General features: G+C 43.2%; 2 protein-coding genes across 3 annotated transcripts in view; one reads left to right on the top strand and one right to left on the bottom strand.

Annotated features, from left to right (window-relative positions):
• Window positions 1-1,510, bottom strand: part of SARAF (store-operated calcium entry associated regulatory factor) — a 40,391-nt gene extending 38,881 nt beyond the window's left edge. The window contains exon 1 of one of the 2 annotated variants that reach the window (XR_016311693.1): window positions 1,281-1,510. Coding sequence is in view for 1 of the 2 variants with exons in the window: in XM_089669974.1 (XP_089526100.1) it covers window positions 1,281-1,380 (100 nt within the window). In the remaining variant the exon portion in view is untranslated. The remainder of the gene's footprint in view (window positions 1-1,280) is intronic. The other variant, XM_089669974.1, reaches the window with a different exon arrangement.
• Window positions 1,511-1,589: 79 nt separating this feature from the next.
• On the top strand, window positions 1,590-22,935 carry LEPROTL1 (leptin receptor overlapping transcript like 1). Its single transcript, XM_089669973.1, has 4 exons — window positions 1,590-1,755; window positions 15,309-15,384; window positions 15,803-15,989; window positions 20,421-22,935. The coding sequence occupies exons 1-4, from the start codon at window positions 1,740-1,742 to the stop codon at window positions 20,535-20,537; spliced, it is 396 nt and encodes a 131-aa protein (XP_089526099.1). The 5' UTR covers window positions 1,590-1,739; the 3' UTR covers window positions 20,538-22,935.
• Window positions 22,936-24,640: the final 1,705 nt, after the last annotated feature.

The following is a 24,640-nucleotide window of genomic DNA, read 5'->3' as shown; positions in this document are numbered from 1 at the left end:
TATTATTTTTTGTGTTAGGAGTCTGGAGTTCTGATGCCATCCAGATCTGTCAGAGTATCTACTTCCTTGTATGGGAAAGCCGATACTTACTGATAGGAAGAATCAATAAACCACCACAGCGCTGTGGTAGTTCATTGAGAACTAAAAAGCCGACCCCTTATTTTTTTTTTAAATTGTGACAGCTAGCGGAAGGAGAAGATCGGGGGGTGCGGGGGTGGTCCGTTCATAACATGTAACACCCGGAATAGAACATGTCAAAAATGGTGAACTTATCCTTCAGAGTCCATTCACACTTGTGCGACTTAGGAGTCCAAAGTCGCATGACCAGCCGCACTCCATTTTTCCCAATGAGTACCATTCAAATCTGTGCAACTTCAAAGTAGTTCCTACACTACCTTGGTACAACTTTTTGATGCAAATGTAAAGTCGGATCAAATTCACACCACAAATCGTGCAAATTTAGAGATGCGCTAATATGAATGGAGCCTTAAGGAGATTCCCCTTTTCTCTTTGATCTGTCTACCATTATCATTGAAAGTAAAATTACAAATTTTGGGTTGTCACCAGAACAGGAGTAGATATTAAATCCACCAATGAGATTCCCTCACTTTAAAGGAATTTTTTCTCACTTCCTGTTTGGCTATTGGACAGAAAGTGAAGGGAAATCTCCCCAACAAGGTACAGATGGCAAAAATAAACCTTACAGAGGTCATAACCCTTTCTTACTCTATCCACGCCACAGCTGGTTTTACCGGCCATCTTCTCTCCCCGGCATCTTCAGTGTGGGTACCTGGCTGTGACAGCTTGCAGCTTCACAGCTGGGTGCCCACTGCGCATGCACAAGTAGTGCTGCGCTTTGTGAATGGCCCCGTAATCTTCTGGGACCTGTCACATGTCCCAGAAGACTACGGGAAAGGAGGGGGGTTGAAACTTCTGCTTCTGATCGCCTTTGGAGATCACAACAGAAGTAGGAGTGGCTACCTGTCAAATTTGGGTACGCCTCCCCAAAGGTGCCAATCCTTAATGGGGAGCGGGGGACAAAGGCTTAAAACAGAACTTCCCCTTTTGGGTGGAGTTCCACTTTAAGAGCCCTGCTCTTTATCTAGCTATATCTTGTGTCAGGTAGGTGTAACAGGTTCTCTTTACAGGTAATAATACAGAATCTAAGCAATCAAAGTATATGAGGTACACAGATGAGTGTATTACATGAACAGACTAATGTAATGGCACAGCAATGATCCCTCCACAGATCCCATAGTAATGAGCCCCATTCATCTCACCTTGTTGGCTCCAGCCCTGGACCCCGGACATCTGCAGCACGGCCAGGAGACCTAGGAAGGATCCTACAAACATACGTGACATCTTCATCCTCCTCCTCATACACGCTGACAGTCCGTGTTATTATTGATGTCGTATTACACAAAGTTTCATCACTCGTTTTCTTGACTTCCGCTTCCTTGTACATGTAATACAGCGATTGGCAGAGCGGAGAGCGGAGGGCGGAGACTCGTGACATCGTCTTTCAGGACACGTTGCTAATAAAGTTAGGTGAGGACCGGAAGCTTCGGTTCAAGGGGCTGATCTGCAGGCTTTCTGGCGGAAGTTGTGTGTGTCTTGTCAACAGAGGCGCCGATAATAGCTTGTGGAAGTGAGCGGGTGTAGGGGAGACCTATGTGTGATAGCTGAGCGACTACACACGGTGCACTGCAAGACTCCGCGACACCCATCCACTCTGCTCAATGGCTGGAATCAAAGGTAACACACTGCTTACACACAATCTCTCTCCCTCTCACTTTACTGCATTCACCTTATTAGATTAATGAACATTGATTTACTAAACCTGGAGCACTCAGAATCTGGTGCAGCTGTGCATGGCAGCCAATCAACTTCCAACTTCAGCTTGTTCAGTTAAGCTTCGACAATAAAACCTGGAAGCTGATTGGTTTCTATGCAGAGCTGCATGCAGATTTTGTGCCATGGCGTTTTAGTAAACCTGTGCATTCCCCCATTCAGGACAATGCAACATGTTCTTGTTATTTCATTTATACACCGTTCAACAATACCTTTATGACCACTGACAAATCAAGTGAATGATTATCCCATTACAATGGCATCTGAAAATTGGTGGGATGTATTAGACCAGGGATCTCCAAGTAATGGGGAAGACCCTACTGTCTTACAGATTTTAGGGAGACAGACTGTGGCCAGTGAGGGTAAATGATGCCCTGTGGTTTGTCATTGGGAGGAATAGTGCCCTGTTGTTGGTGTCAGTGGGGGGAGCAGCGCCCCGTCAGTGGGGGGAGCAGCGCCCCGTCGTAGGTGTCACTGGGGGGCCGAGCGCCCTGTCGTCAGTGGCAGGAAAAGGGCTTCAAGGGACAGATAAAGGCAAGCAAAGGTCAGCAGATCTCTGTATTGGACAACAATAAAACATGTTGTCCCTAAAGTTGATGTGTTGAAAGCAGAAAAAAATGGTCATCTCAGGTTCTTGTGTATGGGGCTGCATAGCGGCAGACCGGTCAGGGTGCCCATGCTGACCACAGCTGTCCACAGCCAAAAGCACCTACAATGTGCACATGAACATTTGACTATGGAGCAAAGGAAGAAGGTGGCCTGGTCTGAAAGATCATGTTGGCAGAGGTAAAAGGGTTTGATAAACACAATGAGTTTGAGGTGTTGACTTGGCCTCCAAATTCTCCAGATCTCAATCCAATCGAGCATCTGTGGGATGTGCTGGAAAAACAAGTCATGAAGCCCCACCTTGCAACTTCCAGGACTGTTTTGGCTGTAAATAAAGAGGACCTACTCGGTATTAGTTGGACGGCTTATCGGTGCATGCCACTGCTGTACTAGTATACAGGCTGCCCTGGGCTAACTGTTGCTGTTATGGAAAGTTTCTTTGTGACAATTTACTGCTTTGGCTTCATTAGATGCTTAGAGCACAGTGTGAGAGCAAACGTGTGCTTTCCCCATTCAGGACAAAACAGCAATTTGTGAATCCTATCACGGGAGACCGTATGGTTACAATATAGTTTAGGCCAGGAGGGGTTAGGCGGCCCTACTAGTCGAAGCTTACAATCTAAAAGGAATGTCTCTGTGTGCGGATGCATTGATGGAGAAAAAAGATTGGTTTATTAGGTGGAGGTGGGATGAGTTTTCTTGAGGAGATGAGTTTTTAGGGGTCACGTAAAGCCAGACGGCTCTGTTTTTGTTGGGGAAGGTCAGTCTGTGCTGAGGGGTCTGCACTGGGGAAAAGGGATCTGTGCTGGGGGGGGGTAGGTCATTGCTGTGCGGGTCAGTCTTTGTTGAAGGTGCTTAAGGGGCTGGGTCGGTCTGTGGTGGTGGTCGTTTGGGGTGTGTGGTCTGTGCTAAGGGCAAAATGGGTCAGTCTGTACTGGGTGGGGGGTGTGCTGAGGGGTCTATGCTGGGGTGAGGGGTTGGTCTGCACTAAGGTGTCAATCTGTGCTGGGGGAAGGCACATGGGGAGGTTGCTGAGGGGGGTCTGTGCTAGAGGGGGTTGGTGCTGGGAAGGGGGGGTTTGTTTGAGGGTGGTTGGTCTGTGCTGAGGGGGATCAGTTTGTGCCATAGATGGGGGAGTCTGTACTGAAGGGTCCTTGATGGGGGGGAGGGGGTCTGTCTATACTGTGGGGTTTGTGCTGTAGAGGGATTGAACTGTCCTGAGGGACTGTGTTGGGGGAAATCTGTTGGGAGGGGGGATTTAGGAATGTTGGATTAGATCTGTACTGTGGGGGGTGTGTTCTTGGAATAAGGGGAAGAGGGTGATTTGGACTGGTAAGAGGCAGTAACTTTAGTTGTACCCTGTAAAGTGACCTGTGCATTATACACTCCTGACCTCTGCACTATAATCAAAGCTGGAGTAGCTGTGCATGGCAACCGCTGCTATCTTTCACTCTCAACACTTAACCACTTGAGCTCCAGAGGATTTACCCCCCTTAATGACCAGGCCTCTTTTTGCTACTTGGCGCTGCACTAATTCAACTGATAATTGCGTGGTCATGCAATGCTGCACCCAAACGAAATTTATGTCCTTTTTTTCACACAAAAAACACAAAAAAAAACAATATTTTGGACTTTTTGCTATAAAACATGTCCAGTAAAAAAAAAATGTAAAAATCAAATTTAGTCATAATTTTCTGCCAAAATGCATTCTGCAACATGTCTTTGCTAAAAAAAAAAAAAACCCAATACGTGTAAATTAATTGGTTTACGTGAAAGTTATAGTGTTTACAAATTGCGGGAAAGATACTGGGATTTTTAGTTTTTTTTTTTTATACTAATAATGGCGGCGATCAGCGAATTATGGCGGCAATCAGGGACTTATGGCAGCGACCAGCGACTTATGGCGGGACTGCGGCGGACATTCTGACATTGGGGGGTACTGACTTGGGGTCACTGACATCCCCAAAAACACTAATACAGTGATCAGTGCAAAAAAAAACCACTGACGCTGTACTAATGGCAATGGGGAGGAAGGGGTTAACTTTATTTTGCATGGAAGGGTTATAGGAGTGAGGGGAGTGTTTTACTAGGGGGCGGGGGGCTGTACTGGGTGGGACAAGGCTGATCGAGAAAGAGAAACTGTTCTTTCTCGATCAGCTCATCCTCGAGGGAAGTGACAGACAGCACAGCTACTGCAGCTGTGCTGTCTGTCAGTGTTTACCGCCGATCGCCGGGACATAGCCGCTAAGGACCGGCTGTGACCCGGCGACTCACATCTGCGGCAGTGATCGGCGGGACAGATGGGCGGCGGCGCGCCTCGCACACGCCCCCTATTTGTTTACAAAACATACGTTTTAAAACGTGATTTTGCCTGCGAGTGCCGCCCTGCCGCCGTATATGTACAGTGGCTGGGCGGCAAGTGGTTAACTGACTGAATTAGCAGAATAAGCAGAAGATAGAAACTGGTTGCCATGCACAGCTGCTCGACTTTTGATAAATTCCCATCACTTGTTTCATACTCCTGACTATTGTACTCTAAGAAATTCTTCTTTAACCCCTTCATGCCTACAGGTAAAACAAATTTAACGTCTAAGCACAATTTTGCAGTAAAACCGTACATATCATGACAACTTTGTATATCCAGGTGGATTATACCTAGTTTTTTTCAGGATAAAATAAATGGTAATGGATATCTCCTGATTTTTTTTTTTAATTATTATTATCAAAGGAAAACTGGCCCAAAATAGAGAAAAAAAATATTTTTTTTAATTTAGCTGTGTGTGTTTCTTGTTACTACCATAACCTACCACCAAAGAACAACCCAAAATAAATTTTCCAGCTCTTGACGTTCGCAGCGATACCGTATATGTGTATGTTATTTTTTGTACAGTACAACCCAGAAACAATAGTCCACATTTTTGTTTTTTGTTTTTTTTTTTTCCTAAAACACATTGACACTGATACCAATTTAAAAAAAAAAATGAATCCTGACCTTGACCCAAACACTAACCCTGGCACTGAACTAGATCAAACCTTGTTCTAGGTATTTTTTCTTTTATTTTTTAATATTTTCTTTTTTTCTTCTTTTTTTTTTTTTTTTTAACAGGTCCCCCCCCCCCCCTTCTATGCAAGGAGAGCGATGCAATGTATCTCTCTCCTCCATTCATAGACAGAAAAAAAAAAAGGGGTAGACTGTACAGTGATTGATCACTGTGATAGCCAATCAAAGGCTTTCATAGCGATTATGTGACTTGGAATTGGCAGTCCCGGGTCCCAATCATTAGAACGGGACCTGGGGCTCTCAGTGACACCCCGGGCTTTGTGCTGGGAGCGTGTTGTGTGGTGCGCTCCCAGCACAGACAGATACGCAAATATGCTACCCCATGAAAAAAAGCCCAGTTCTGTGATGTCATACCTCCTCGCTTGTTGCACAGTCAGTAAAGGGTGTTTTGTGGCATGTGTGCACTAACTATAGGGCGAGTAGTTTTTTTTGTTTTGTTTTTTTTCACTTGTAGCACTTGGGTTTTATTTACCTATGCCCCTTTAAGCCCATCCTACTGTTAATGCTTAATTTCTTAATACTTTTTTGGGAGGGGTATTGTTTGTATCCATACATGGGCACACAAGTACGAATCTCAAATCCCCTCATCCACCTCTTAATTTTACTTAATATAACCAATAGATATCCACTAAGGCTTTGTCGACCTTTAAACCCCATGCTGGAGGAGTGAATTTTGGGAACAGCAGGCTCCCAGTCCTTTCTCTCTGGCCAGAATTTAACAGTAGTAGGAATGCTATGCATGCAGGCATTGTATAAGTCAGGGGTCTCCATACTTACTGAACAAAGTGCCAGTTTACTGGCCTTCAGACTTTAGGGGGGCCAGACTGTGGACATTGGGAGATAAAATGATTCTGGTGTTAGTGGGCATAAACAATGCATCTTTGGTATTAGGGGGAGGAATAGCACCCCATCGTTGGTGTCACTGTGCGAAATAGTGCCCTATCATTGGTGTCAGTAGGAGAAAAAGTGCCCTGCTGTTGGTATCAGTAAGAAGAATAGTGCCCCGTTGCTGTCAGTGAGCGAAACAGTGTTCCATGGTTGGTGTCATTGGGAGAAATAGTGCCCCATGGTTGGTGTCAGTGGGAGGAATAGTGTCCCATGGTTGGTGTTAGTGGGAGGAATAGTGTCTTGTATTAGGGGAAGGAAATGTGCCCCAAGGGCTGGTTGAGGCAAGCAAGGGGCCGCAGTTTGGAGACCATTGGTATAAGTCAGAGAGAATCATACAAGATACCCTTTCTATCATTCTGTAATTAAAGTGTACAATGTATAATAATTAAAGTCGATTAGGGGATTCAAGTTCCGACCAGACAAATAATTAAGACATTGGGTTAAATCATGATGGGAGGTGCATATTGCTGCTGTGGAAGCAAAATAAATGTAATACTGAATTTTTGTCTTTGATCAGGGTGTATTTCAAGAGTTAGAAACATGCTTGGGGGCTTAGTGCAGTCAGATGACTGGCTGCTGACTACTTTCCAGAGGTAGTCTTCGTTTCTCCAGTCAGTGACTGCCTGCCTGCATTTGGGACAATCTTTAGTTTTGGATGTATTCAACTAAATTCATATATCTGATAGACAAATTCTTTTGCTGTGGTTACTGCATGCCCCATCATTTACATTTCAAACAACATTAAGAGATGGAAACTACACAGGATAATTGCAGTGAGTATTTGTTTTGGTAGCTTTCTGCTTTCCCTTTGTATTTATGATTGTATATAACAGGACACCCAGCACTTTCCATAGTTTTTTATGTTGAATGCATAGCAGTTATAAATAGTGTTCTTTCCCACTTTTTTTGCGTTGCAAATGTTTTTATTTTGAGTTTCGCATATGACAATATGTTTGATGTTAAGTCTTCTTGTGTTACAAAAAGAAAAACATATATGTATAAAATATCTCTCTCTGTCTATTATATACAGTATCTCACAGAAGTGAGTAGACCCCTCACATTTTTGTAAATATTTTATTCTATCTTTTCATGTGACAACACTGAAGAAATGACACTTTGCTACAATGTAAAGTAGTGAGTGTACAGCTTGTATAACAGTGTAAATTTGCTGTCCCCTCAAAATAACTCAACACACAGCCATTAATGTCTAAACCACTGGCAACAAACGTGAGTACACCCCTAAGTGAAAATGTCCAAATTGGGCCCAAAGTGTCAATATTTTGTGTGGCCACCATTATTTTCCAGCACTGCTTTAACCCTCTTGGGCATGGAATTCACCAGAGCTTCACAGGTTGCCACTGGAGTCCTCTTCCACTCCTCTGTGACGACATCATGGAGCTGGTGGATGTTGGAGACCTTTCGCTCCTCCATCTTCCGTTTGATCAATCTGGAGACATGCTTGGCCAGTCCATCACCTTTACCCTCAGCTTCTTTAGCAAGGCAGTGGTCATCTTGAAGGTGTGTTTGGGGTCGTTATCATGTTGGAATACTGCCCTGTGGCCCAGTCTCCGAGGGGATGGGATCATGCTCTGCTTCAGTATGTCACAGTACATGTTGGCATTCATGGTTCCCTCAATGAACTATAGCTCCCCAGTGCCGACAGCAATCATGTAGCCCCAGACCATGACACTCCCACCACCATGCTTGACTGTAGGCAAGACACACTTGTCTTTGTACTCCTTGTAGCAATCGTGCATCCAGAGGTGAATATGAACCTCCATTTTGTTAAGTTTTCCATGTTGTACCATTTCTCTCTCCCAAAGCAGGCTGCCTCCTCCAATCATTCTCCCACCTCCCTCGCTGTGGAGTGACATGTGGGCTGAGTGATGACAGAGGTCACAGGCAGCCAAAGCACAGCAGGAAAGCTCCAGAGCTATAGAACCCCCAATGGAGCTGGGGCCTAGCTGTCTGTTAGTTGGGCAATCTTGGATATCGTAAAAGCGTAAACCAAGCCCTTCACTGAGTTAAAAGACATTCCAGAGAAGTAATAAACTAGACACCACATTCAACATCCATTTTCCCCTATGATTTCATATCTTGGAATATGAGAAACTTACATAAAAACCAGGCATATCGTCAGATTGTTTAAGTTAATACAAACCATTTGGTATATTACATTCCCTAGCTGCAATATATAAAAAAGCAGAAAATTATATCTCCTGAACCATTCACGCAAATATTTCATATCTAACCGTTCCGCAGATGCGTCTGCATATTAATCTACCCATGGGTGGAATGTTACATGTACCGAGACTAAGTTATGAATCATAATAGCAGCTACGAGAGTTTCTAGTCATAACTTAGGGCTCCACTTACACCTCCCTCCCCAAAAGGAGACAATTGGTTACTGCTCCAGAGAGGCACCTGGTGGAGATACTAGAAAAGCTAAGCTGAGTTAAGGGTGAGAGAAAGAAGAGTCTCTTGTCTTAACATCGAAACTGACAGAGACAAGAAATCCCTTTGATTTATGAAACTTGAAGCTGCTTACACCAAGGCTGACTGGAAAGTACTTTAACTCTCTAAATTCCTTTCTGTTATCTCTTTGCTGTGCTATTGTTCTTTGTATATTTATATATATATATATATTGGCTACATCTTTTCCTGTAAATATTTTTATTGCATCCTTTTGACCTTTTAGTAATCTTACTTTCTGAAAGTGTTGAACTGTTTCTAAAGCTTGTTAATGCAAATTACGAATTCCTGCCGCTGAAGAGCGCTACTGTGTGTTTAACCCTCTGTATAGCCTGCTTGCGGTGACAGTGGTATACAGACGATTATCCAACCATCATAGTGTTATGGCTAATATTGCAGAGTTTCCTCTTTCTCTGTACAAAAAGGAGGTGGTGGCAGTGTGAAGGGTTAATTGCGCATTTAACCTGACCCAGTAACAATCGCGTTCAGGCTGCAGGTACACAGATTGTAGTCCATTAGCTGGAAAATCTTTGTGCAGGGTGCAGCTCGGCATGGCATTGTTGCGCACGTGACATCATGGTTTTAGATTGGCTAGTCCTTCGGTCACGGGTTTGGTGAGAAGGGCTGGAATCTGACGTTGCGATCGTCACACTCCTCACCTGGTTGCCGCCACACACGCGTGATACCATCTGAACCAAATCAGTTTATCTTGGTCTCATCAGACCACAGGACATGGTTCCAGTAATCCATGTCCTTAGTCTGCTTGTCTTCAGCAAACTGTTTGGGGGCTTTCTTGTGCATCATCATTAGAAGAGGCTTCCTTCTGGGACGACACCCATGCAGACCAATCTGATGCAGTGTGCGACGTATGGTCTGAGCACTGACAGGCTGACCCCCCACCCGTTCAACCTCTGCAGCAATGCTGGCAGCACTCGTATGTCTATTTTCCAAAGACAACCTCTGGATATGACGCTGTGCACTCAAATCCTTTGGTCAACCATGGCGCAGCCTGTTCTGAGTGGAACCCGTCCTGTTACACCGTTGTATGGTCTTGCCACTGTGCTGCAGATCAGTTTCAGGGTCTTGGCAATCTTCTTATTGCCTAGGCCAGCAATGGGCAAACTACGGCCCGCGGGCCGTATACTCATACACATCATTCATCTATTCTTGGTCCGGCCCCCGGGTCCAATATATGAACCCATTGCAGCCCTCAAGTCAAAAAGTTTGCCCACCCCTGGCCTAGGCCATCTTTATGTAGAGCAACAATTCTTTTTTTCAGATCCTCAGAGTTCTTTGCCATGAGGTGCCATGTTGAACTTCCAGTGACCAGTATGAGAGAGTGAGAGCAATAACACCAAATGTAACACACCTTCTCCCCATTCACACCTGAGACCTTGTAACACTAAGAAGTCACATGACATCGGGGAGGGAAAATGGCTAATTGGGCCCAATTTGGACATTTTCACTTAGGGGTGTACTCACTTTAGTTGCCAGCAGTTTAGACATTAATGGCTGTGTGTTGAGTTATTTTGAGGGGACAGCAAATTTACACTGTTATACAAGCTGTACACTCACTACTTTACATTGTAGAAAAGTGTCATTTCTTCAGTGTTGTCACATGAAAAGATAGAATAAAATATTTACAAAAATGTGAGGGGTGTACTCACTTCTGTGAGCTACTGTATATCAGATCTCAATGGGGAAAAATATCATGCTGGATATCTACACTGCTCAAAAAAATTAAAGGAACATTTTTTAATCAGAGTATACAGGGTGGATTTGATTTAAATCACTAGTGAAAAGGCTCGATATAAATCATAATTTTTAAAGAGCAACTGTCACCTCTGTCCTGCAGCGGCTCCTCCTTTGACATGCAGTTGACTTACCGGCTGGTGATGTGGCAGTAACACAACAAGGTGAGGGATGTGGCCGCAGAAGGTGAGCAGGCGCTTCCACGATGGATCTAAAATGACAGGTGCTCTTTAAATGTACCGAATCCTACTCATTTTTGCTGGTAGCGCGGCGATTGGAGGTGCGCCGTGTCCCCCGAACACAGCAGATCACCGATCAACAACAAGAGCCGAAGATGTCGGCTCAGTCATGTGATCAGCTGTGTCCAATCACAGCTGATCGCATGTAAATAGGGAAATGCATTTATCAGCATTTCTCTCCTCACAAGCTGTCACGCTGACAGCTCGTGAGGAGTGGAGAGCCGGTAATTAGCATCCCTCAGAAGGGACATGTACACTGATCATCAGAGCACTGATAATCAGTGTAGCCCCAGCAGTGCCACCTGTCAGTGTCCATCAATGCCACCTGCCAGTGCAACATCAATGCCACCTGCCAGTGCCTACCATATACAGCCTCATGCTACATAACTAAGCTCCATTTCATGCTAAATAAACTACATTATTAACTAGTTGCCGACTGCAGATAGCCGAATGATGGCTTCACTGCGGCCGGCCAGTTCTGGGTGGACGTCATATGACTCTCTCCGGCGCGCACCCGGCGATCTCCGTGATCGCTGTGTCCTACGGACACAGCTGATCACGTGATGTGGTAAAAGGCCAATCACAGCGGCCTTTTACCACGTGATCAGCGGTGTCCAATGACACGCTGATCAGAGGGAAATGCAAGTGCCGGTTCTCGGCTGCACTTTCCTCACGCTGTCAGATCGTGAGGAAAGTACTGCCGAGAACCGGCAGTTGTCACAGCGGGGATCGGCACCGATCATCAGAACACTGATGATCAGTGCCCTGATGATCGGTGCCCAGCAGTGCCACCCGCAAGTTCCGCCCACCTGTGCCCAGCAGTGCGCCCACTAGCTCCGCCCACCTGTGCCCAGCAGATCACCCTCCTGTGCCCAGCAGATCACCCACCTGTGCCACTCTGCAGTGCCACCTACCTGTGCCCAGAAGTGCCACCCACCTGTGCCCACCCACCTGTGCCCACCCACCTGTGCCCGCCCACCTGTGCAGCCCACCAGTGCTGCCAGTCAGTGCCACCAGTCAGTGCCCAGGGGTTGTGCCAGTCAGTGCCCATTAGTGATGCCAGTCAGTGCCGTCTATCAGTACCCATCATCAGTGCCGCCTATCAGTGCTGCATATTAATGCCGCCTATCCGTGACACCTCATTAGTGCTGTCTATCAGTGCCGCCTATCCGTGCCACCTCATTAGTACTGCCTATCAGTTCCCTTTTAGTGCTGCCTATCAGTGCTTATCAGTGCCGCCTATCAGTGCCCATCAGTGCTGCCTCATCAACGCACATCAGTGAAGGAGAAAAAAATACCTGTTTGAAAAATTTTATAATAGAAACAAAGAAAAATTTTTTTTTTCAAATTTTTTGCACTTTTTTTATTTATAGCGCAAAAAGTAAAGCGCCCAGTGGCCATTAAATACCACCAAAAGAAAGCTCTATTTGTGAGAAAAAATGATCAAAATTTCATATGGGTACAATGTTGCATGACCGCGCAATTGTCAATCAAAGTGCGGCAGCGCTGAAAGCTGAAAATTGGCCTGGTAAGGAAGGGGGTATAAGTGGCTGGTAGGCAAGTGGTTAATGTATCTTAAATAGAAAACTATCTTTAGATAGATTTTTACTCCAAAAGCATTTTATGAAAATACATTTGATAAAAATCTGATTTTAAATTAAAAAAAAATCCAGGTTTTTTTTTTTTTTTTTTTTTTTAAATCAGTTTTTATGCACCCTGAGAGTATAGCATCAAGTCAATTAAACTCCTGGGATATAGATCTAGTCCGTTAAGTATCATAAGGGGTTGTTAATCAGTTTCAGCTGCTTTGGTGTTAATGAAATTAACAGGTTACACTAGATGGACAACAATGAGATGACCCCCAGAACAGGAATGGTTTTACAGGTTGAGGCCACTGACATTTTTTTCCCTACTCCTCTTTTCTGACTGTTTTTCACTAGTTTTGCATTTGGCTAGGGTCAGTGTCACTACTGGAAGCAGGAAGTGATACTTGGACCCTACAGAGGTCACACAGGTAGTCCAACTCCTCCAGGATGGCACATGAATACATGCCATTGCCAGAAGGTTTGCTATGTCTCCCAGCAGTCTGAAGAGCATGGAGGAGATTCCAGGATACAGACAGTTACTCTAGGAGAGCTGGACAGGGCCGTAGAAGGTCCGGTCCTTAACCGATCAGCAGGACCGGTATCTGCTCCATTGTACAAGGAGGAACAGGATGAGCACTGCCAGAGCCCTACAAAATAACCTGCAGCAGGCCACTGGTGTGAATGTCTCTGACCAAACAACCAGAAACAGACTTGAGGGCCCGATTTTCCTCTAGTGGGCCCTGTGCTCATTGCCCGGCACCATAGAGCTCGATTGGTATTTGCCATTGAACACCAGAATTGGCAGGTCCGCCACTGGTGCCCTGTGCTTTTCACAGATGAGAGCAGGATCACCCTGTGCACATGTGACAGATATGAAAGGGTCTGGAAAAGCTGTGGAGAATGTTATGCTGCCTGTAACATCGTTCAGCATGACCGTTTTGGTGGTGGGTCAGTGATGGTCTGGGGAGGCATATCCATGGAGGGACGCACAGACCTCTACAGGCTAGACAATGGCACCCTTACTGAAACCTTGAACCCATTATCAGACCCTACACTGGTGCAGTTCCTCTTGGTGCACGACAATGCCCAGCCTCATGTGCTGAGAGCATGCAGGCAGTTCCTGGAGGATGAAGGAATTGATACCATTGAATGGCCCCCATGCTCGCCTGACCTATATCCAATAGAACACCTCTGGGATATCATGTTTCGGTCCATCCATGCTGCCAGGTTGCACCTCAGACTGTCCAGGAGCTCAATTATGCCCTGGTCCAGATCTGGGAGGAAATACCCCAGGACACCATCCATTGTTATGAGCATGCCCCGATGTCAGGCATGCATACAGGCACGTGGGGGCCATACAAACTACTGAGTACTATTTTGAGTTGATGCAATGAAATTTCAGCAAAATGGACTAGCCTGTTGCATCATTTTTTCACTTTGATTTTCTGGGTGTCTGGATGGGGCATCCTTACGTTCCTAACACATTACCCAGTCCATATCAGTATAGATATCCAGCATGATATTTTTCATCATTGAAGTCTGATGTGTTTTCAAAATGTTCCTTTAATTGTTTTGAGCTGTGTACTCTCCTTTGAGCCCCGGATGCCGTCTCGGAGACCGCCTCGTCTTTGCACCCTTGATGCCGTCTCGGAAACCGTCTCGTCTTTGCGCCCCAGATGCCGTCTCAGAGACCATCTTGTCTTTGCGCCCTTAATGCCTTTTTGTCTTTGCACCCTGGATGTGACTCCTTTTTTGCCCCCTGCAGAAAAACTCGACTTGTTCCAGGGCATAAAGAGACTAAGTTGATAACATCAATGAAACAATACAGTTTTGGATACAGTCTCGAATTTGCGCCGTGGGTACTTTCTTGGATGCCGTCTCGTCTTTGCACCCCAGATGCTGTCTTGGAGACCGTCTCGTGTTCACATCCGTGATACTGTCATGTGTTTGCGCCCTGGTTGCCATTTTGTTTTTACACTCTCTTGTTTTTTGACTTTACACTCTTGATGCCGTCTTGTCTTTTTTGCCCTGGATGCCATCACATTTTAGGGTCTGGATACCCCCCCCCCCCATCTTTACTCCCAAAATACGGTCTCGCCTTTGTACTCTGGGGACCATCTCGTATGTGTTCACAGAGGAACAGCTTATTGAGTCCTACAGAAAATCGTCAGCATAAAGACACCCTTGATATGCCTTATGTTCACCCTGAATACTGCCTCTTATTTGCGCCTTGGTCACTGTTTAGTTCTTGTGCCCTGGAAACTATCTCACTTGTGCGCCCTTGATATCTCCTTGTCTTTACATTTTAGATACGGTCCCATCCTTGTGCCCGTAATATCTTCTCGTCTTTGCGCCCTTGGTATGAAGGGCTAAAGATAATACAATATTAAGGGTTCAAAGATAAGATTGTATTAAGGATGCAAAGACAGAACCAGATCATCTCATCTGCACATCCTGGATATGATCCCGTGTGCCCATCCTTGTTACAATCTCGTCTTTGTGCCCTATTTACCATCTCCTCTGTGGGTATTCACATGTATGAGATTCACTTGTTTGTGTCATTTTGTGTGCAGCCTTCACATCCAAGCCAAAGATATATATATTATAGGGTGGTTCTGGTACCAGCATTTGTTTTGAGAAAAGAAGTCCTCGCTACAAAATTTTGGATTTATTGTCAGGTTAAATTATCTTTATTAAGTTTAAAACATTATTGTATGGTTGTGTTTAACTATCAAATGCCTTACACAATGCTGCCTCTGATTTAATCTTTCATAAATACGACAATTATTTATATGAATTTGGTTAACGTTTTTGACTCAAAATACTTGTTTGTCCTTTTCTGCTTTGTTCTAGCCCTGATCAGTCTCTCTTTTGGAGGAGCAATCGGTCTGATGTTTTTGATGCTCGGCTGTGCATTGCCACAATATAGGTAGGTTTATCATTCTCGTTAATTCTCTGTTGCAATAATCCATATCAACTAATCAGGTTTTGTCTCTCAGTTGTTAAAGGATAATGGCAGTTTAAGAAAAAATGCACTTTATCATGTTTGCCCCTTTGCCCTAAACTAACTTTATTCACCTTCAGCTCCACAGATACATGCTTGCTCAATCCAGCCAAGGGATTTTTCAGATTGACAATTTTTATTTATTGGATATGCATATTTTTCTTTTCTTCCCAGTATGAGGAGCTTTGATACAATGTTATCTATCAAATACTTATTTTAGAAAATATCTCTATAGAATTCTTATGGGAAAATGAGATGAATCTTTTCATCATAAAAGAAACAGAATGAACTGATGTAAATTGAAATTATTTTCCAGACTAATTTGTTTTTCTCTCCTATCTAGTGCATATTGGCCATTATTTGTGTTGTTTTTCTACATATTGGCCCCTATTCCATACTGCATTGCAAAGAGAGCAGTAGATGATACAGATGCTGCCAGTAATGCCTGCAAGGAGCTGGCCATATTTCTCACAACAGGAATAGTCGTTTCTGCATTTGGACTGCCTATTGTATTTGCTCGCGCAACAGTGGTGAGTTAAAATCTTAGCAGAATATGGATGTTTTAGAAACTTTATCACATTTTTGTCAGTTTGTGTCCTCATTTCCCATCACTTCTGGTCCAACTGTCAGAGAGAACAGATAAACGTTTTCTCACAGGCGACATAGCATTCGAAACCTAAAGCAGTCCTATCACTAAAATATCAAGGGCTGCTTACTTTCTCAGTGCCCCTCCATTTTTCATAAAAGGCTACATTAAAATGAAAAAAAAAAAAACTTTGGGGGTTCGGTAGTTTATCTACTTGGTATACGCCAGCCTTTACCAGCTGTACCTAGACAAGTGCTATGTCCTCATTCTACTGGTGAGATCCTGGGGAATGTTGAGTAACACAGATCTCGCCAGTACATGCTAATGCATTATGCTGGAGCATGTTTTCAGTAGACCTGGGCTACTTGGCATTCTGAATGAACCTTGCTGGCAGGGAAAGGTATAAAAATGCTGGTTGAAGCTGGACTTAGAAGAATATAGCAAATAAAGTTAGTCCTGTTTAGACACTGAAAAGCCCTAGCACAGCAGTGTTCCAAGGGAGAGACTGTTGAAATGTTTCCAAATCTGACATTTTCACTCAGCTCAAAATTTATCCCAAAGTATAGCAAAGATTGCGTCAAAGTCAAACCTCTCACACATCAGCACTGATATGAGTAGCCTTTTCACAACTACCCCACTGTCTCACAAAACCTTTCTTTAAATTTAAAGGCAGTTCACTCATCACAGCTTCTCTTCAAATCACACACTGCTAAAGCAGGTCATTAGATTAATAGCAACCCTTTCTTTCATTGTCGAAACAGCACTCCATCACTTACAACATAGAAGTACAGCAAGGAAAGGAGTGCAGAGCTTATGTTATTATAGAGAAGTATGGACGACCTACAGAATGTGCAGATGGGGTGGGATAGAACATGGGGTAGAGAAAGAGAATAGAATATGTGAGAAGATAGGTTTAAACACCTAGAATACCCTGGTGGTGTTTAGTAGAGAGATAAAGTTGTACATCTGGCTGTTTCTAGTGTAGGCTGTGTTTATCGACATAGCCACCTTTTTATTCTGTAGAATAGATTGGGTGTTTTTTTACGTTTTAGTAGTGTACATAGTTACATACAGTTAGGTCCATATATACAGTGGGGCAAAAAAGTATTTAGTCAGCCACCAATTGTGCAAGTTCTCCCACTTAAAAAGATGAGAGAGGCCTGTATTTGGCATCATAGGTAGACCTCAACTATGAGAGAGAAAATGAGAAAATAAATCCACACAATCACATTGGCTGATTTGGAAAGAATTTATTTGCAAATTATGGTGGAAAATAAGTATTTGGTCAATATCAAAAGTTCATCTCAATACGTAACAAAGGCTACCATCGGTAACACTACGCCACCAGGGACTCAGATCCTGAAGTGCCAGACGTGTCCCCCTGCTTAAGCCAGTACATGTCCGGGCCCATCTGAAGTTTGCTAGAGAGCATTTGGATGATCCAGAAGAGGATTGGGAGAATGTCATATGGTCAGATGAAACCAAAATAGAACTGTTTGGTAGAAACACAACTCGTCATGTTTGGAGGAGAGAGAATGCTGAGTTGCATCCAAAGAACACCATACCTACTGTGAAGCATGGGGGTGGCAACATCATGCTTTGGGGCTGTTTCTCCGCAAAGGGACCAGGGCGACTGATCCATGTACAGGACAGAATGAATGGGGCCATGTATCGTGAGATTTTGAGTGCAAACCTCCTTCCATCAGCAAGGGCATTGAAGATGAAACATGGCTGGGTCTTCCAACATGACAATGATCCCAAACATACCGCCCGGGCAACGAAGGAGTGGCTTTGTAAGAAGCATTTCAAGGTCCTGGAGTGGCCTAGCCAGTCTCCAGATCTCAACCCCATAGAAAACCTTTGGAGGGAGTTGAAAGTCCGTGTTGCCCAGCGACAGCCCCAAAACATCACTGCTCTAGAGGAGATCTGCATCCTTGTGAAGACTTACCTTGTGAAGACTAACAGGAAACGTTTGACCTCTGTCATTGCCAACAAAGGAAACGTTTGACCTCTGTCATTGCCAACAAAGGATATATAACAAAGTATTGAGGTGAACTTTTGATATTGACCAAATTTTTTCACCATAATTTGCAAATAAATTCTTTCCAAATCAGCCAATGTGATTGTCTGGATTTTTTTTCTCATTTTCTCTCTCATAGTTGAGGTCTACCTATGATACCAATTACAGGCCTCTCTCATCTTTTTAAGTGGGAGAACTTGCACAATTGGTGGCTGACTAAATACTTTTTTGCCCCACTGTATTTGGACACAGACACAATTTTGTTTTTTTTTCAGGTATTTATCAAAACATATTCATGCTATAGTTATATAATGGATATGGGCTGAAAGTGCACACTCTCAGGTTTAATTTGAGGGTATGTACATCCAAATTGGAGGAAGGGTTTAGGAATTACAACTCTTAAGGGTAGCCACCCCCCCCCCCCTTTTTCAAGGGACCAAAAGTAATTGGACAATTGAATCAAAGCTGTTTCATGGCCAGGTAGGAGCTATTATTTCATTATTTCTTCATCAGTTAAACAGATAAAAGGTCTGGAGTTGATTCTAAGTGTGGTATTTGCATTTGGAATCTATTGCTGTGAATCTACATCAAGAGTTCAAAGGCGCTGTCCATGCAAGTGAAACAGGCCATTGTAAGGCTTTAAAACAAAACAAAACAAATCCATCAGAGAGATAGCAGCAACATTAGGAGTGGCCAAATCAACAGCTTGGTACATTCTAAGGAAAGAAGACCGCACTGGTGAGCTCAGCAACATAAAAAGGCATGGACGTCCATGGAACACAACAGTGGAGGATGATCGCAGGATCCTCTCCTATGGTAAAGAAAAACCCCTTCACAACACTCAGACAAATGAAGGACACTCTCCAGGAGGTGGGCGTATCATTGTCAAAGTCTACAATCGAGAGAAAATACAGCGGGTTCACCACAAGGTGCAAACCATTCATAAGCCTGAAGAATAGAAAAGCTAGATTAGACTTTGCCAAAAAATTTTTTTAAAAAAGCCAGACAAGTTCTGGAAAAGCATTCTTTGGACAGATGAAACTAAGATTAATCTGTACCTGACTGACGGGAAGGAGAGTGTGGACAAGGCTTGGAACAGCTCATGATCCAAGGCACACAACATCATCTGTAAAACATGGTGGAGGCAGTGTGATGGCATGGGCATGCATGGCTTCCAGTGGCACTGGGTCATTGGTGTTTATTGATGATGTGACAGAAGCAGCCGGATGAATTCTGCAGTGTTTAGAGATATACTGTCAGCCTTGATTCAGCCAAATGCAGCAAAGTTGATTGTACGGTGCTTCACAGTACAGATGGACAATGATCCAAAACACACTGCAAAAGCAACCCAGGAGCTTCTGAAGGAAAAGTGGAATATTCTGCAATGGCCAAGTCAATCACCTGCTCTTAACCCAATTGAGCATGCGTTTCACTTGCTGAAGGCAAAACTAAAGGCAGTTAGAGCCTGGCAAAGCATCAAAAAGGAGGAAGCCCAGTCTTTGGTAATGTCCATGGGTTCCAGACTTCAGGCAGTCATTGCCAGTAAAGGATCCTCAAAAAGTATTACAAATGAACATTTTAGTTATTATATTTATTTGTCCAATTACATTTTGAGCCCCTGAAAATGGAGGGACTGTGTATAAAAATGGTTGCAGTTCCTAAAATTTGTACTTGATATTTATGTTCAACCTCTTGAATTAAAGCTGAAAGTCTGCACTTCAAATTCATTTGGATTGTTTCTTGTTCAATTCATTCTGGTGGCATACAGAGCTAAAAGTTTGAAAATTGTGCCTGTATCCATATATATATGGACCTAACTGTAGTTATAGTCTGGCTGAAAAAAAGACAAAAGTCCATGCAGTTCAACCATTTAAAAAAAAAAGTGTAGCTTGAGGACTTTCAGTTAAACAAAAAAACTGCTGCTTGTGGCAATGAAAAGTGCCTACGTGTATCTGCAGCAGACTCCAAAACTCTGACGCTATATTGCCACTAGCTTCTGCCCTTAGGTCTATGCTGGCTCATTATTATGGTGGGCATTCTCACTGGCCAGTAGTAAGGTGGAGGATGCAGGAAGAGGTGAGCATGCTTTGGCAGTATGAGGGAGTATTGGGGCTTTGCTTGTCTAGATGAGCTGGCATTCTGCCTTAACTGTAGCCTTTTGGAGGCTGCTGCAGGCATATAAGTACTTTTGCAGGCGTAAACTAAGATTCTTGTTTAACAGCATGTTCAAAGATTATTTTCAAGGTGCAAAAAAGCAGAAAGTTTTGAAGTGCCATATGTGATTTGTATCCACCTTGATATTTCTAGGTGTGCAAGTGTTGAAGCTAATGCAGAATCCATTTCTTTCCTTCACAGATTCATTGGGGAGCATGTGCACTGGTTCTCACAGGAAACGCAGTCATCTTTTCCACCATATTAGGCTTTTTCTTAGTGTTTGGAAACAATGATGACTTCAGCTGGCAACAGTGGTGAGGCGTAGTTAAATGTCTCTCTGCAATGAGCCTGACTCCCATGAACACCCATTCAGCCAGTAGAAGGACAGTGTGCAGTAACTGTAGCTCCACCCTGGCACTAGCGTGTGGAGTCCTGTCACATTGTTTAATCATGCTTTTTGCCATGGACATGCTGTATGGCTTACCAGAAAAGCGCTTTAATGAAGAAGAATCTTTCTTCCATGATGTTATTTTTGCCTGACTCAATCATCAGACCTTTTTATTTGTCATCGAGGTAGTCCATTTCATGATAAGATATAAACATACCTGTAGTTTTCATTGCTGCTTTTCTTTTTTGATGGTAGAAAACTTTGTCCATTCCCTACATGAGGTTAAGGCCTCACTTTACCAAATGAGTCTAAGTGAAAATCTGCCATGTATAATGCACTTTTTTTCAGGTGTTAAAACATACATTTTTATCTTATGTTAAACTGACAATGTTTTATACATTTTGGCAACCATCTATATAATTGAAATGGCTGATGTAGCTGTGTTTTTTATTTATTATTTTGTTAATTAGCAATGGAGTTTTGTAAAAATAATTTTTGTCTGTAGTTTATGAAAAATTTTGATTCGGCTTCACACCAGACAGTGAGAGGTCAGACACTAGTGCTGCAGTACCTGTGGCTTCCTGAGACGTAAAAATACACTAAGAAAATCATACCTGTACTACAGTTTGGAAAAATCCTTTTATATTGTATCAAAATTGATAAAATGTAAGTTGGTGTGAGGAAATATGTGCATTAGCTTGGTCCAATAACTTTATAGTGTATCTAAACTCTAAAACCAAAATGTAATGTATTGTAGCATTCCAGTCTTTAGGTGAGGAGCCTGCAGTAGGTTTTTTTTTTTCCCCTTTTACTAATCCTGAGAATTACACCCTTCCTATATCTGGTTGGTCACGTTCACTCTTTCCACTGTATCCATGGAAGGAGCCATGGTTGGCCAATGGGCTAAACATCAAACATGGTGACATCAGCGTGTCTGGCTCTGCCCCAACATGGTTTGTCAAATGTGATGTCACATTTGTTGAAATGCATTGGGTCGGAGCCAGACACACTAACGTCACCACGCATGTCACATACTGCTGATTAGGACCTGGACTATTTGATCGAATAGCGCTATCCTTATCTAACAAATGTGAGTGTTTTTTAATTGTTTTAATTAAGTGGACTTAAAATATAAGGTTATTTTTGCTTCCAGTTCATCATGCAGGAACTGAAGATGCCACTTAATTTCTGTCAAGATCAAAAGGTGTTTTCTGTACTTGCTGAAAATGTTCTTGGCTTAAACAAATAAAAATAATACAGCCACTGCATCTAAGGACTGGTTAACTGCAATACGTTACATTTTTGTTGTTTGTTTTTATTATTTGTTTTAAGAATGTATGAGTCCCTGGTTCTTTAATGACCAAACTGCTTTTTTTTTTTTTTCCCTGTTAGCACAGCTTAGAACATACTACTAAGATATTGATTGGGTTTTATGAGAGAGAGAAAGTAATTCAGTAAGACAGATCAATATGAGACCTTTCTTGGTGCTCAAGGCCTCACTCACACTGGGTGTTTAGCCCCAGTGCATGTCGAAGACACAGGTTCACCATCCAGGTACCTTGCTGACAACCTGTCAAACTCAGAGACTGACAACTGCTGTGGCTGGATGGTGCACCTAGCAGTACTTGCATTTAGTGCATTATGTGCCCATGGACAAATGCTTGGAACACAGGCCTAAATGCTGGAGCCTCATGCTCTGGATTAAACACTCAGTATGCATTGGGCATAAAGGTTCTCTGTCACTGTCCAAAAAAAAGAAAAGTTTTATGTTTGGCCATTCCAATGCCCGTTGGTAGAATCTTTTTCCTCCTCTAGAGCTAGGGCCGCTGAAGAATCTTCAGCATCCAGCCTATTTCTGGGTGTTTCCGATCCCTGGTCCCCCTGCTGTGCTCTGTGGTTCTGTCCACCAGTCCCTACATTGCTACTCTGTACTGTAGCAATGCAGGGGACCAGCAGACTGAACTGTAGCATGTGGCGGGGGGAAACACACGCATCCCATACTACCAGAAGTGTCAGACACGGAAGATTCTGCCAAAAGCCATTGCTCTTGAGGAGAGCAAAGATTCCATGATCAGGTGGTGAGATAGGCCAGGGTGATTTTTTTTTTTTTTTTTATTGTTTTTATTTACTTTTTTTTTGGATAGCAACATTGTGTGTGTGTGTGTGTGTGTGTCTTTTTTGTTTTAAGAGCTGTCCATTTAAATGGCATCTGAAATTAAAATGTTGTTAAAATTAATTATATCTGGTAAAATACTAAATGTCTAGATGCTATTTGCCTTCTGTGGAACATGTATATTGAAACTGTTATTAAATTTTTATGTTACAATAGCCCCAGAGACTGAATAAATTCCTGTTCACACTGGACAATTTTCCTGCAGTAAAATGCATGTATTGAAGTAGAAATCCCAAACAGCGCCATGTGACTCATTTTTTTATCTAGGACTGCAGCTTGTAGTGTTTTTGAAAAAAAGTCACATTTTGTGCATTTGTACTTGCATTAAGCAGGCTTATTATGATTAATGGGAAATGCACAAAACCACATGTATCATGCAGTTTCCTATATTTTTAATTTGTCAACACCATTAAAAACACCTGTGTTGATTTATTTATTTTTCCCCTCATGTGCATGGTGAATCAAGATGGAACAAGCATGTAAATGATAAAAAATGCACCTGAACACATGCAGTAATGTATAGAAACTTACAGTCAGGTCCATAAATATTGGGACATCGACACAATTCTAACATTTTTGGCTCTATACACCACCACAATGGATTTGAAATGAAACAAACAAGATGTGCTTTAACTGCAGACTGTCAGCTTTAATTTGAGGATATTTACATCCAAATCAGGTGAACGGTGTAGGAATTACAACAGTTTGCATATGTGCCTCCCACTTGTTAAAGGACCAAAAGTAATGGGACAGAATAATAATCATAAATCAAACGTTCACTTTTTAATACTTGGTTGCAAATCCTTTGCAGTCAATTACAGCCTGAAGTCTGAAACGCATAGACATCACCAGACGCTGGGTTTCATCCCTGCTGATGCTCTGCCAGGCCTCTACTGCAACTGTCTTCAGTTCCTGCTTGTTCTTGGGGCATTTTCCCTTCAGTTTTGTCTTCAGCAAGTGAAATGCATGCTCAATCGGATTCAGGTCAGGTGATTGACTTGGCCATTGCATAACATTCCACTTCTTTCCCTTAAAAAACTCTTTGGTTGCTTTTGCAGTATGCTTTGGGTCATTGTCCATCTGCACTGTGAAGTGGCGTCCAATGAGTTCTGAAGCATTTGGCTGAATATGAGCAGATAATATTGCCTGAAACACTTCAGAATTCATCCTGCTGCTTTTGTCAGCAGTCACATCATCAATAAATACAAAAGAACCAGTTCCATTGGCAGCCATACATGCCCACGCCATGACACTACCACCACCATGCTTCACTGATGAGGTGGTATGCTTAGGATCATGAGCAGTTCCTTTCCTTCTCCATACTCTTCTCTTCCCATCACACTGGTACAAGTTGATCTTGGTCTCATCTGCCCATAGGATGTTGTTCCAGAACGGTGAAGGCTTTTTTAGATGTCGTTTGGCAAACTCTAATCTGGCCTTCCTGTTTTTGAGGCTCACCAATGGTTTACATCTTGTGGTGAACCCTCTATATTCACTCTGGTGAAGTCTTCTCTTGATTGTTGACTTTGACACACATACACCTACCTCCTGGAGAGTGTTCTTGATCTGGCCAACTGTTGTGAAGGGTGTTTTCTTCACCAGGGAAAGAATTCTTCGGTCATCCACCACAGTTGTTTTCCGTGGTCTTCCGGGTCTTTTGGTGTTGCTGAGCTCACCGGTGCGTTCCTTCTTTTTAAGAATGTTCCAAACAGTTGTTTTGGCCACGCCTAATATTTTTGCAATCTCTCTGATGGGTTTGTTTTGTTTTTTTAGCCTAATGATGGCTTGCTTCACTGATAGTGATAGCTCTTTGGATCTCATCTTGAGGGTTGACAGCAACAGATTCCAAATGCAAATAGC

This window comes from Staurois parvus, unplaced genomic scaffold (genome assembly GCF_062004578.1).
Source record: "Staurois parvus isolate SC_StPar_1 unplaced genomic scaffold, SC_StPar_1.0 ptg000086l, whole genome shotgun sequence".
Taxonomy (NCBI): Eukaryota; Metazoa; Chordata; class Amphibia; order Anura; family Ranidae; genus Staurois; species Staurois parvus.
This window is presented reverse-complemented; position numbering and strand designations above follow the sequence as displayed.

Excerpts from the sequence above, each read along its gene's own strand:
- LEPROTL1 (XM_089669973.1), top strand. Across the intron at positions 15,385-15,802 it reads TGTGCATTGCCACAATATAG|TGCATATTGGCCATTATTTG; the intron begins GTAGGTTTATCA and ends TCTCCTATCTAG. Across the intron at positions 15,990-20,420 it reads TATTTGCTCGCGCAACAGTG|ATTCATTGGGGAGCATGTGC; the intron begins GTGAGTTAAAAT and ends TTTCCTTCACAG.